At 34.5% G+C, this 14,886-nt stretch overlaps 2 protein-coding genes across 2 annotated transcripts; one reads left to right on the top strand and one right to left on the bottom strand.

Moving 5' to 3' along the window:
* Positions 1-9,304: 9,304 nt before the first annotated feature.
* LOC130677557 (uncharacterized) lies at positions 9,305-10,891 on the bottom strand. Its single transcript, XM_057484351.1, has 2 exons — positions 10,039-10,891; positions 9,305-9,969 (listed from the first exon to the last, which is right to left on the bottom strand). Exons 1-2 carry the CDS (start codon positions 10,063-10,065, stop codon positions 9,427-9,429), a joined length of 570 nt encoding a protein of 189 aa, XP_057340334.1. The 5' UTR covers positions 10,066-10,891; the 3' UTR covers positions 9,305-9,426.
* A 689-nt stretch (positions 10,892-11,580) lies between these two features.
* LOC130677592 (uncharacterized) lies at positions 11,581-13,243 on the top strand. The gene is made up of 2 exons (XM_057484427.1): positions 11,581-12,693; positions 13,047-13,243. Exon 1 carries the CDS (start codon positions 11,658-11,660, stop codon positions 12,456-12,458), a length of 801 nt encoding a protein of 266 aa, XP_057340410.1. The 5' UTR covers positions 11,581-11,657; the 3' UTR covers positions 12,459-12,693; positions 13,047-13,243.
* Positions 13,244-14,886: the final 1,643 nt, after the last annotated feature.

The raw sequence follows: 14,886 nt of genomic DNA, 5'->3' as shown, positions 1-14,886 counted from the left end.
AGACCGATTGGTTTCAAAAGCTGAAACTCTCAGGATCTTAATATCTCATTAGTACCTAAAAATCCCCGCAGTATCAAGCCGATACCTTTCGGGGGCAAATTCACCATGCTAATAACCGTAGGGCCTTTCCGAATGACTTTTTTTTCCAACGAGCAAATTTATTTAGCTTGAATTCGAGTTTTTTTTTAATCTCGTAGGATGATTTTTCACAAAGATGGTAGCCTACAAACGAAAAAGATTCCTTCTGGGTTCGATCATCGATGTCTCAGCTAGTATTTATCGCACAGTAAATTGGAGGGTGACGTTATAAACTAAAATAAATCCCCTACAAGATCCTTTCATCAATTTTTGGATTTTTTTTCTTTGTAATTTTCAACATCCGTCAGGAGTGAGCACAAAAGATTGGCTCTTGTTGGTTTTTTAGTAAATAAACCGCTACTTTGTAAATATCGATGGAAGGTTTAATGTTGCCAGATATGTTTTAGTTTAATGTACCCCCAAAAATCCTGTAAATTTTTTAATTGATCTACTAAACCGTTTTTTAGGGGTGATCTATCAAAGTTTTGTTAAACAATTGAAGAAACAAATATTGATTCTTTAATTGTGTAATCATCATCAAAATGAAAATTTTTTTTAAGTTTCCGGTAAGAAAATTGAAAATTTCCACTATTTCGGGAAGTTATAGGTTTCCGTCCGATTTTTTAGAATCGAATTTCTAACAGATCTTGACGTTTTAAAGTTCTAGCTAACTATCCTGACTAATTTCAAGATGGTGTTCGAGTGTATGTATGTATGAACGTATGTACGTATGTACATATTCTGTAACTTGTTGAACGGATAAACCGATTTTGATCGTCAAGGTGGCATTTAACATGGCTTGTTAATATCTAAAAGCTGTGAAAAGTTGTGCTTGATCAATAGGGTGCGTTCAGAGGTATTTTGAAAATTTTTTTAAAATGTTTTTTTTTTTGGGATAACTCGTAATGCGATCGATGAATTGATTTCAAAATCTAATCAGCTTTAAAGCTTTATAAGCCGCATCAAATGGCACGTCAACCATCAAAGTCGGTTTATTCGTTCAAGAGAAACCGTTGTCGAAAGATTAAAAGAACAAATTTTTTGTAGCCCGGGCAAAAATAACGATGAATCGTAAAAAACACAAAGGAATCGATCAACTAGGAATTTCCAACTACAAAAAATCTGATAAAACTCATCATTCATTAAATTAACGACTTGTTTGTCACATAATTGTCCTTGATTCTTATAAAGTCTAAAGCCTACCAATATAGTTGTTATCAGTTTCTTGATTACTCCAAACTATCGATACAGCTATTTCGTCATTTTTTGCTAGCATAAAATAGATCCACAAGAGTAAAATTTTTACATGGAAAAATAATCATTCATTAATTGTCTGTCGTAACTAGGAAAATATTTTCGTATGCATGATTGATAACAACGATAGAAATGTCGTGATACTAAAGTCTTCAAAATTACGGAATTAGAAATAAATATGCAGACTAAGTATGTACAAAATAAAAATGAATTGATTCCTCCTCCTATCACCGGCAATGAAAATATTCGGTAACATCGAAATTAAAGTTCACGCCAGGGTGTGGAGAACGGTTTTAAATTTTGGGTACTGTCAGCCCTTATTTTCGGTCTAGGCAATCAAGTCTGCCTTCGTCTAAAAGGAAATCGTGAATTTCTTATAGCAATGAACGAATCAGACAAATTTACGCAGGCGTCATGCTTGTGACCAGTGGATAGCAATTTTTTAAGTTTTAGGTGCAAATATTGTGAGAAATAGAATATACAGCTCAGAGGACGGTAGGACACTCTTATCCCTGTGTTCGGAATCCATAGCTTTAGTTCCGGTAAGCAATCCCACCCGAGTTGAATGTCTACTTTTCTATCTGACATTAACATGCCATAAACTACGTCATCAACCAAATTAAAGAGTAACTAAAACTGATAAAGGTAACCCTACAAAAAATAAAATCTCTGTATAAAATTACTGCAAGTACAGGATTAAGACTCATTACAAGGAAAAAAAATTCTTTGTTCCAAAAAAAAAAAAAAATCGGTCTATCGGTTGTCCCTGCGGGGCAGTCTCATAACTTTCCGCTGTTGTCGAGCTCTTCAAGGTTAAAAAAATTGTTATGAATACATTTCGGAGCTCTTTAAGCTCGAAAATATTTTTGGATGCCATTGTTCTCGAAAAAAAACCGTTTTTTACCAGCTTTTCTTCAACAATATCTCTCAAACAAATTGACTGATTGAGACAGCTGCGGTGGCAATCGACGCGTTTTATTGAGTTCTAGAACTGATTCGATTTTGAAATTGATTTATCTAGTCGTTTTTGAGAAATTTCAAAAAAAATGAAAAAAATTTTTTTTTTATTAATTGTTTCGTTAACGGTTTCTCTTGAACGAAAGAACCGCATTCGACGCGGCTTATGAAGTTTTAGAGCCGATTTGATTTTGGAATCAATCAACCGATCACATTAAAAGTTACCCAAATAAACATTTTCGAAAAAATTTTATTTTTAGAATATCTCCAAACGCACTCTACCGATCAAGTTCAATTATTGGCAGCTTCTAGATGTTAACAAGCTGCATTGAATGACACCTCGACGATCAAAATCGGTATATCCGTTAAAAAAAAACAGGTGTTTACACACGTACGTACATGCATACATTCATTCACTCGGACATCATCTACAAATTAGTCAGAATAGTTTCCTAGAACCTCAAAACGTCAAAATTCGATAGAAATTCGATTTTCGAAAATTGGACCGAAATCGATAACTTCCCGAATTTTTCAAGATTTCAATGTTTTTAGCGTGAAGTTAAAAATTAGAAAAACACCGTTTTTAACATTTTTCTTGGATACTATATATATCAATGCTCGGGGTTGCGTCAAAATTTATATAAATACTCATTTTGATCACTTACATTGATTTCTACTTGGACACATTGATTTCATTGAACATGATCGTGAATAAAAATTTCAATCACGCTTGATTATTAATTATTTTCGAATCTTGAACGTTTACTACGCTTTTTGTCTTTTCTTAATGTATGTATGCGGCTATTTCTATCTCTTTCTGCAACTTATATAGCACGAATGTGGATAATAAAATTATGAAATTTGAAAAATACTTACATTTAGCGCATTAGACGTTGTGATGGGGTGTAACATATATAATACTGGACCAAATGATCTAATTCAAATTGCAATCGAAAGTGATCCATTTACTTATATGATGTATTTAAGGTCAATTTAATTCGAAACAATAGATTTTTTTTAATTCTCCCGTTCTTACATCGTTCAGTGCATACGTGGCGCGAGATTTGGCTGCATCCCTCGATAAAAAACCAGTTCTCTGTTTTTAACTCGAAGAAATTAGAATTTGCCGCTCAAATATCAACTTATCTTTATACATTGTGCGGCAAATAGTTTTTTGAACTAGTAGCTAGCCTTGAAATCGATTTGTACTTCGAAAAAATAACTTCAAGAATTGTAACATAAATGTCTCGATGCAGATCCTAGTTCCGTTTAATGGTTAGACTCAGAGAGAGGTAAGAAATCTTAAGATTAATGATATTATGATTTAGAGGAAAATTTTTATTAGTTAAATTTTATTTATATCTTTGTATTATGGTATACAGAAATAATGGTAAGAAATTTGTAATTTGTTGTGCAATGATTGTTTTAAGATCCGGATACATTTCAAATCGAATAGATAGTGTGATCTTACAATAAATATAATGGATCGCTTCAGCATAAAAAATTACTGACTCGTGAAATTTAAAAATACACAGGAACAACGTTGAGTATCATTCTTCTTCTTCCATTATGAAAATCTTGCGCAATCGGCCAATTTGTATCTACTTTAATATATACCACAGGTTCTGAACTATGGGAATTAAAAGTTAGATAAACATTATCAATTGATGGAGGAGACCTCTCGAGGTATGAAAAAATTTCCACAGTGGAGTAATTTGTCCCAAATGTTTTTAAGTTAACGCGCAGAAGGCTTGGTTTTAATAAAACAACTTTTGGTAAATTACGCAGATCGAGAGAACTAATGTTTTTACCAAAAGGTTGTAATATCCAATGACTTGAATCACTCAAATATTCAGTTATCTTTTCATCAATTTTATTTGTCAATGCGTCTATTTCTTTGATTGTCATAATTGTTTCTATTTGCCATACTTTTGGAAGAAATCCAACACGAGTCATTGAGGGATCATAATTTGGAGCTCTTGGATCAATGATTGAATCTTGATTACAATTACAAATTGGCGTAGTGCTTGTTGGAGTTTCTTTTGTGTTATTTCCTGAAATTCTCCACGAATGAACCTCATCCGTTAATAAAATGACGAACTAAAGAATCGTTCAGATTTAATTAACAAAAGACATGATAATAATACAATAATCACCAAAATTGATGGATATTAAATAAAGTGTAAATTTTTAAGTGATTTTCGGAAATAAATGGTCATACAGTATAATAAAAAAAATTAAACTGTAGCTTTAATCAAATCGATCATCTTACCTTTAAGTTTTTTTAGGTTCTCTAATGCCACTTAATCTGCTATCCTCAAGGACGTTCTTGCTCGACTCATGAGTCAAATGAGGGTTAACTGTCGCTAATTTAATTTCGAGGCTATTAAATTCTTAGAAATATCTCAATAATATTTATATGGTTTATCACTTTTGTTGACCTATCAAAAATATTTATATAACAGTTATTGTAAAAAATGTAAATTTCTTAACTAGACGTCCCAGGTATCTGAGGCTTTTTAATTTACTTCCCAAGGTGTATATACTATTTTTTCCCCGTAATTTTTAATTATCTTCGAGTCTACTTGATCAAATGATTTGAAATTTTCAGGAAAGTTGACAACCAACAAATTCTTTCGATTGCCACAAAAATGATTTAAATCGGTTAATTAGGATTACTTCGAAACTTTCCATGATAAAAATTTGCAAGTCTACATTTAAAAACTAGACACTTGAAGCTTCAATTCGCTGTGTATTGTTTTTACTGTACGATCATTTTTCTCCGAGTTATAGCATGTTGAAAATCACTTAAAAATTCAGAATGTTTTCAATATTCCTTAGCTTCTGGAATTAGTTTAAATTCAGTTACAAGTACTTACAGAAATAAAGACTAAGAACGACTGCATTGTGATAATCACTTATTGAAACTAATCAATAAGAACTCACAAACGACTTAATCAATACTATAACTACCGTTGAAATCATCAGCTTTTTATACTCATTAACAGTAGACAAACACAAAGGAAGTAATAAACTGGGAAATTTCAAACGATTAAAGACTTCGATAAGATTTATGATTCGTTACATTACAACTTTTTATCACACTGATGTCCTTGAATTATATAATTTCTAAAGTCAACCTGACATTTGTTGCTCAACCACATTTGAATTGATTTTAAATATTCATAGAATCAATTTATGTCCCAGCATCATTTTTTTCAATAAGTCACTTGATGAATGTCTGTCAGCAAATTTTTGACGGAAAATTCGAACAGGACTTGAAAAAGATGTATTTCATAAGTATCCGTGCTAAATATTTCATCAATTCTTGCTTAAGATTCTTCTTGATGACTTATGGAAATTAAGAGAAACAGTCTGTAGCAATTCTTAAGCAATATACGTAATATAGAACAATGTTAGATCAGAATTGCTCAGCATGTCGGTGTCACTATCTTCGAGTTATTCTTAGCTCAAACGTACTATCCGCAGCAAACTCAGTGGCCCTCGTTACATTTTAAAGTGCGATAAATTAATACTATTACCACCTGATAAAATTATATCGAGCATTGAATGAGCAGCACTGAGTTCACTATAGTAACGCTAAATCGGCGGCTCACGTGAAAAGGTGCTTCCGTGATCCTATCAACGAGTGGTCTAAGCCTCACTTTGAATTTTTTTCAAAATCATGGTGTCAAAAAGCTCGAAGATTAGATAATCATTTAATAATAGATGAGGGCAAATTTGTGGCAATCGCAAGTCCGAAATCTAAATGATTATAAATGGACGTGACCTTTTTTTAGGATTTTGAGGAGAAGTTGCATCTTAGCATTTTAATTTGGAGCAACCTGTTGACCAGATCAGGGAAACCCTCTTTGGTCAGAGTCTCTTTATTTCCTGAGATGTCCGCAGTGTTTGGCCCACAAAGATATGGGCTCATAGTGAGTGTTGGTCCTGCACTCACACGCAAAAAGGATCTTATATCTGATCATCTATTCTAGAGTAATACCAGTAATAAGCTTGTGCTCAATATTTTGTTATAATTATGTTATAGTAGAAAAGACGTTATATTAATTGATTAAAGTTGCAATACGAAGGTCTAAAAATATATATTAAATCCATTTTATGACCATACAGCCATTATAATCTCAAATGTCTAGGAAATGTTTAAAAAAAAAAAAATGATAAAATGATGCTCAATAATTAGCTCTGGTTCCTTAATTTTCCACAATATTTTTCGAAGTAATTTGTAGATCAACTGGTTGTATAACGAGCAATTGCTCAAATATCTGGATAATCGCATACGTAATACAGGCAAATTATTTTAGATACCATTTTTCTACGAAAATACCATTAGTTTGGAAGTTGTTGGCATCACAATAATTTTTCTTCTACCTCAAAATTTTATTCAACATAACATTGTATTATAGTATACAAAGATAACTATAGATACTATCTAAGATAACAAGTGCCACCAAGAATGATACTCGATGTCTCTAGTAGTTTCCGATATTTAATGAAATGAACGCCTAAAATTAAAACACCGTAAGATTCCTGAAATCGGCGTCATGCAATCGCTATAATTCCAATAATTTGTTCTTATGATAAATCACTTTGATGTGCTTTGCTGAATGAAGATCAATGCGATGAATGTCGGTAAAAACGTTAACTACTTGGATAAGAACTACTTAGCCATGCATCAGACTCAAGCAGAATCACTGTCATTAGGCGTGGATTAAAGGCCTAGTGATCGCTGAAATGTAAAATTTCGACGACCATTGAGACTTTGCCTATCGCTGACTGCACTGGCGTGAGTTTTCTCTGTTGATTATCCATGTCACTGTGCTCGGTCAGCTACCATTATGAGAGGTACACAGCACGATGCAGCGCAAAAGCACAAGTCAGCCCACAGCCACACGGTAGGAAAAAACAAATTGAGTGAATAATCTGGTTCCAGGTCAATCGGGTGGAGCAGAGAATATCAGAGAAAAAAAATAATTCAGTGTTTTTTTTACTTACTGATGAAAAAAAATTAATTAACTGTTCATTTATTTAATTAGTACCAATTAAATCAAATATTTCTTTATTTAATCGAAATTGAAATCATATGAACAAATTATTGTTTGATCAATTAACGAATATAAGCGGTTACCTAGTAAAAAGTCTGACACATATTATATAATGTTGTACACAAAGAATATATTAGATCTATTCGATCGAGGAAATACTCATTAGTAAAATTTCAAAAATAAACACGACAAACGTGAAATACTGATTTTACTTTTCCATTATTGAGATCAAACGTTACTGGCATACTTGGATCCATTTTAATATATATGGGAGCCTCCAAACTATGGGGATTATAAATATGCATTACATTATTAATTGATGGAGTACTCAGCTCACGGAATGAACTCTTAACATGGAGATTGCCATTTTGCATAGTTCTATTTATTGGTTACGAGTCATCGATCTCAAGTTCTATTCGCAATAAAACTACTTTCGGCAAACAATGATGATTATTAAAATTAGTGTCATCAGCAGGTTGCAATCTCCAAATATTTCTATCAGATGCCTGATTGAAAATTTCAGAATTGTTTTTCATTTGATTCACGTCAACGGTGTCTACTGTTTTCATTTACCATACTAAAGGGAAATTTTTGTCGGAACTTATATCGGAGCCAGAATTTGGACTCCTTGAATCATTATTTGGAACTGGATTATAATCATAAGTTGGCGTAGTGCTTCTTGAAGCTTCCGTTTGGTTTTTTCTTACAATTCTCCACGAATGACCCTCATCCGTCAGAAAAATGATGAACTGAAGAATAGTTTAACATGATTCAACAAAACATATATGATGATAATTATTTTAGTTACAATTAGTTACAGATAAAAAGACTAGGCAAACCTGCATTGTGACAGAGTTTAATTGGAACAGATTGATGAAAACTCATAAATAACTGAGTCAACACTATAACGACTGATGAAGTTATCATCAGCCTTTCATACTAATTAACAGTAGATAAACACAAAGGAATTGGTCGGCTGGGAATTCCCAACCATAAAAGATTTTGATAAGGCTCATCAGTCGTTACATTAACGACTTTTTTGTCAAACTATTGTCCTTGACTTATTTTAATTCTAAGGCTTACCCGACATTGGTTGCTTAAGCATATTTGAATTGATTCTGAATAATTATACAGTTATTTTATTTTTCAGTAGCATTTTTTAAAGCAGGTCACTTGACGAATGTTAGTTAGCAAGTTTCTTACGGAAGCTTTAAGCAAAACTTGAAGAACATGTATCTCATAAGTAAACTTGCCAAAGATTTCATCGAGTCTTACTTAAGATTCTCCTCGAAGATTTACAGAAATCTAAAAAAACAGCCTACAGCTATTCTTGAGCAATATATGTTCATTATTATAATGTAAGACCGAATTTGCTACAGAATTGCTCAAGATATCAAGTTTCAGTATCTCCGAGTCACTCTAAGCTCAAACGCAGTTTCTACAGCAAACCCAGTGGCCCTTATTTAAATTTATTGAGCTATACATTAAAACTATTAGCACTCGATAAAATTATGTCAAACATCAAGTAGGTGCCAGTGAGTTCTTTATAGTAATGTTGCTTGGACGGCTCACATAGTAACGAAGAGGGTGGCCATGTCCTGGTATCTTTAGCAATTCTGCAGCAAGTCTCGACCAATGCATCTCAAGCATGTCTATTCGAACTGTATCAACTCAGACAGTTAGTCTACGGAGGAGCAGAAATTCTTTGGAATTTCAGGGTTAACTAATGATGCAGATTTGCTGGAAAATGGAGGTATAGATTTACGTAAGACTTCCTTAGGAATGCTATTAGGGTAATTATCTCGCGCCAAAAATAGGTGTTTGTTATTTTTTGTAAGCTTTTTTTTTGTAGAAAGTGTTGAACAGAAGATTTTAGGATTTTTTTATACAAATAATCGGTTGTTAGTAAGATTATAATATACAAAAATGACAGTTAAAAATCGGTAAGTTTGTATGGCATGAGATTTATTAACTATTTTGGTTACACTTCGAATCGTGGTTAATTTCATCCGACAACCAATGAAATCAATCACTTCGACCGAAAGAATACTAATTAATTATTAGAATACTTTTAAACATTAACACGAATGACGTGAAATATTAGTCTTAATTTTCCATTGTTCACGTCAGTAGTCAATGGCTTGCTTGCATCTGCTTTAACATAAATTGGAGTCTTCAGACTATTAGGATTATATACTTGCATTACATTGTCAGGTGATGGAGGACGTATCGTTTGGTCTGGCAACATATAGACACCATTGCTTCTTAAGGCATATCGTTCCCTTGGTATTGAAGGATCCCACCAACGTTCTGTAGACAAGAAAACAACTTTCGGTAACAGATTCTTATACAAATCCATATTATCGTTAGCCGGTTTTATTTTCCAGAAACTTTTCTCAGCCATCTTTGCCATTGCATCCATATTATTATTTAGATAATTTATGTCAACATCATTTACTGATTCCATTTGCCATAATAACGGAAAATTTTCATCCGAAACCACATCGGAGCTGGAACTTGATGAAGATCCCCCAGAGCCATAATTTGGAGCAGCTGTTGTAGAATTTCTTACGATTTTCCACGCATAGCTCTGAGCCGTCAATAAAGTGACGAACTAAAGTACAATTTAGTATTATTCAACAAAAAATATATGGTGATAATGGTTTGAGTTCCAAGTACTTACGGATAGGAAGGCTAAAAATGACTTCATTGAGACACGTTTCTATTAAAACAAGTATATGAGAACCCAAACACAACTCGATTAGAACTATTATTGCCGATAAAGCCATCATCAGCTTTTTATGCTCATTAACAAAGAATTAACACAAAGGAATCTATCAACTGGGAATGTCTAACTATTAAAAAATTTGATAAAGCTTATCATTCTTTCAATTAACAACTTGATTGTCACGAAGTTGTCCTTGATTTATACGAATTCCAAAACCTACCTGTCACCCCATGTATTTTAAACATAAATACTAAAAATACATTTAGAGTATCAAACAATTTATATAAACATCTGGACTACGTTTTTGAATGTATGATTTTCCATTTATTGAACAATATTTTTTCTTCATATATCTATAGATTTATGGGTAAATGTATTAATATAAAGGGAAAGGGAAGGCGGGGGAATCGAGTAATTAAGGAAATTCTAAGTTTTCATGGACTCAATACGTTAAATCTCTTTAATTTTCCGCAACGAAAATTGGATATTTTAAAAAAAAAAGGAAGTTATTGGTTTAGGCCGAATTATCGTAAAACGAGTTCTGAACTGATTTCGGAGTTTTAAGGTCCTAGGAAGCTATCCTGAAAATTTGTAAGAGGATGTTCAAGTATATGCATGTATGTATGTCCGTACGTACGTATGTATTTATACTATTACTTTTGAACGGATTCACCGATTCAGATCTTTGAGGTGGCATTCAAATCGACTTAACTATACCTAGGCACTGAGAAAAATTGAGCTTGATTGGCTGAGTATGTTTTAAGTTGTTCAAGAAATAAAATTTTTTGAGAAATGTTTTTTTTTATAACTTTTAGTATACTAATCGATTAATTAAAAAATTTATTGAGCTCTGAAGCACTATTAGCGTTGAATGCCACCTCAATAATCAAAATCAAATTAATTGTTCGAGAAATATCGTGATCAACAGAATTTCTAGAACGTGTTTTTTTTTCCAATAAGCTCAAAAATTACAAAACTGATTGATTCTAATAATGTATGACTGTTTAAATATACATGATTAATACATAATTTATAATGCATGAATTAATGTAAACTAAATATATGAGTTCATACAAGTGACAAAATTGATTTATATATATTTAAAGTGTCAAAAATACCAATATAGATAAACATAAGGTATTATATATGTTTATTTATTTTCAGAATTGAAAAATATATTAAACTATATATTTATGTAAGAAGCGACCATATTGCCCCGGACACGTAGGCTGCTGGGCAGCCTGGCTGTGACGTCAAACCCACCCCCATCACGTGATGTCTCAGTTACCCCCACAGGTCAAAGGACCCGAGGGCCTCAGAAGGCAGAGGCAGAGGGATTACAATTGTACTGTACGGTTGAGCGGTCACATCGTTGAATATATATAGATATACCTACTTACTTTCGTTGAACATTGTCGGGTTTAAGCTTGTATAATAAATACTTCTTTGGTTTAAACCTTGCGTTAGTTATTTCTCACAGTTCAGAAGTGGGATAAAGTATTCGCGTGCTAGTGAAGTGAAAGTGAAGTGTTATATAATAGTTAATTATCGAGTGAGTGAACGCATAATTAACAATGAATCAAGAAGCTATCGACCGCGAATCGAGAGCTCGTCTACGTCGATCGGCATCGCGTCCCAAGCTCCCACAAGCTATGGGGAGTGGCGCACAACTGCTACGAGCAGGATCAGTGCACCCAAGAGGAGATCGATCGTCGTCTCGGGATACAATGTATATGAGACGATCGAGATCTCAGAGCTCAACGCGACGGTCGATTTACAGCGGTAGATGCCGTTCACCTTCGTACAACCCAGAGTGGCAGGAGATGCTAAAACAACTCACTACAGCGGTAACGATGCTGGCGTCGACACAGTCTCAGAATTTGTCACCTAGACCATTCTCCGTAGAAGGATCTCCTAATGCTCCAGGTCACCCTCGAGGTTTACAGGGGAAGAAACTGATTCCTCTTTTCGACCCCAAAGTAAAGATTCAGTCCATCGAATCGCGGATCCACAAGGTTGAGGAACTCCAGGAAATCTATGGGTGGTCAGATACGACGACATCGTGTTACGCCTTAGATAATCTAAGGGGTATAGCGGGTGAATGGTACCGCGGATTACCAACAATTGCGATCACGTGGAACCAGTGGAAGATCAAACTTCGAGACGCATTCACGGATCATACCAAGTATTCAGACCGCCTGATAGCAATGATGCAGCGTAAGAAGATGCGCGATGAGTCCATGATGGAGTTCTTCTTCGCCAAAGCCGTGTTAGTCGATGCGTGCGAGATAACCGGCCATAGAGCAGCTGACTGCATCGCTCAAGGGGTTGAAGACAACGCTCTGAGAATAGCAATCAGCCGATTTGAACTTTAAACACTGGAAGATTTTCGCATTTACCTGAGCAGAGTCGAAGATTACGGAGAACGACCGACGGAGAGACCTCCTCTTAGGAAGTGGGTCGAGAAGCCTCGCCGGCCGTTTCCAAGCACTCTTGCTGCGCACGCACCCTCTCAAGCTCCAGGACGTGGAGAAGAGCCGAGAAATCAGGAAGCTGGTCGAGGTAGAGCTCGGGGGTCAGCAAGGACTCCTAGTGAGCCCACTCGACCAGGTACGTCGAATTCAAATCGACCAAAGGGCATCCAGGAATGGTTCTTATTTAAGAAATGGATATTACCTGCTTGAGTACGCCCGATCTAAAGAGCAAGGAAAAGAAAGAGATAGAAAGAGACAGACATTAACATAAACACTTGCATGTACACAACCACTCACACGTCATTACGACGACCCAAAATAGACTTGGGTGATGGTCATCGGGCATGATGAGAATAGTAATTTGCAAAGCTAATGAGTCTAATTAGCTTGAAGCTTGACTGTAGGGATGCATTAGTTGGGTTATTGTGTGATTGCATGCTACCTAATATTATCACCTTACTAATACTTGATTGATTTATGATATTTTAGGACAACCCGGTGTGCTGACGAGAAGCAGGGCTATCAAGAGTGATAGCAGTCGACCCCTTCAACCGCGAGGACGCGGAAGACCATCAGGAAGGCCGACTGTAAGAAGCGACCATATTGCCCCGGACACGTAGGCTGCTGGACAGCCTAGCTGTGACGTCAAACCCACCCCCATCACGTGATGTCTCAGTTGGCCCCACAGGTCAAGGGACCCGAGGGTCTCAGAAGGCAGAGGCAGAGGGATTACAATTGTACTGGACGGTTGAGCGGTCACATCGTCGAATATATATAGATATACCTACTTACTTTCGTTGAACATTGTCGGGTTTAAGCTTGTATAATAAATACTTCTTTGGTTTAAACCTTGCGTTACTTATTTCTTACATTTATTTCATATATTTTATTGCTTATACATTTCAATAATTTTTACTAGAATAAGTAATTCGTAATAGAAAATTCTTTAAATTACCGATTCAAAAGTATGTGTGCGAGTCAAGTTGTTATTAAAAACACATTAAGAACGAGACTTCGTTAATGACTAGTTCAATTACTGGTTTTTTGTGTTACAAAGTAGATCAAAAACTTCAAATGCGGAGAAATGATAATACACAATTATTAATATTGAAGAATAACAAAGTAATTAAAGAATCGTTGTTTTTTTGTATAGAAAACGTTGTCTGCAATTAAAATTTCCACAAAAACCTATGATAATGAAGGCCAATAGTTTTTTAAGGTCCTTAAGCATTTAACCCGTCAGCACTCACGTGAACTTTCCGGTAATCTTTCTCCCATGATGAGAGATTCGCTCACGCTCTATGCACATGCGTCTATCATCTCGCGCGCTTTAGCGCACTCGTAACCGAGGATAAGTTTAAAAGAAACGAAGTATATCGAGTGCGGCCGAACAGCTATTCACTTACGAAGGAACACGAACTGGCCCGAACGTTACCGAAAGTAAATTTTTTTTTGTTACATCTATAATCCTGTGATGAGAAGAATGCTCACAATTTCCAACGCGCATGAGAAAAATATTTTATTATAAGTTATATATAATATTAAGGCACTTCAAAAGTTCATAATTTGAAAATAGATAAAATTACTCGAAGGTAAAAAAAATTTCATCTACCCTTTCCATTTGAAAAAACAAGTTATCATTGTTTTAAATCGAGCGTGAGCAAAATGCTCATAACGTGAGTGCTGACGGGTTAAAAAGGTCCTAAGATTGATCTTTTAAAACAATTTGTAGATTAACTAGCCATTAAACAATCAGTTTCTTAACACTGCCCTGATTATTTATCTGAATCCTCAGGCTGTGGAATCGTGAATAAAATAAAAAGTTAGAGATAAAAACAAAAAGCACCAAGTCTATCTAAATTTTTTTTTATCGAAAGCTTTTGCTCATTATTTTGTACTATTCGTAATAATTAAATTTTCTGGAAAGAATGGATTGTTTTAACACACCTGTAAATTTACATTATTTTTTTCATTTCCATGTCATTTTTGTCGATTCCCACGAGTAACTATGTAAGAATCTATATGGAATTCTAAGCTGGATTTCCAGATAGATTATTTGATAGAAAGAAAATCATTCATACAATGTTCTATTATTTTTTTAATCATCATCTTTATTGCAAATTACACGAAATTCACTAATAATTCCTAATATCTCTGAAGGTTTGATGCTCGTTCAACCATTCTATATGAGGCTGATCAATTGGTGTTGCTTGAGAACCAGAATGATAATAATCATTTGGGACTGGATGCAAGATATCAGTAGATGGGGGATTTTTTGAAGTTTCCTCAGTCCGATCTCTCGGGGAATCATGATTTGTTGGATTTATCG

The sequence above is a fragment of the Microplitis mediator genome, chromosome 11, assembly GCF_029852145.1.
Source record: "Microplitis mediator isolate UGA2020A chromosome 11, iyMicMedi2.1, whole genome shotgun sequence".
Classification (NCBI taxonomy): domain Eukaryota; kingdom Metazoa; phylum Arthropoda; class Insecta; order Hymenoptera; family Braconidae; genus Microplitis; species Microplitis mediator.
The sequence above is the reverse complement of the archived record's forward strand: the minus strand, read 5'-3'. Positions and strand labels throughout refer to the sequence as shown.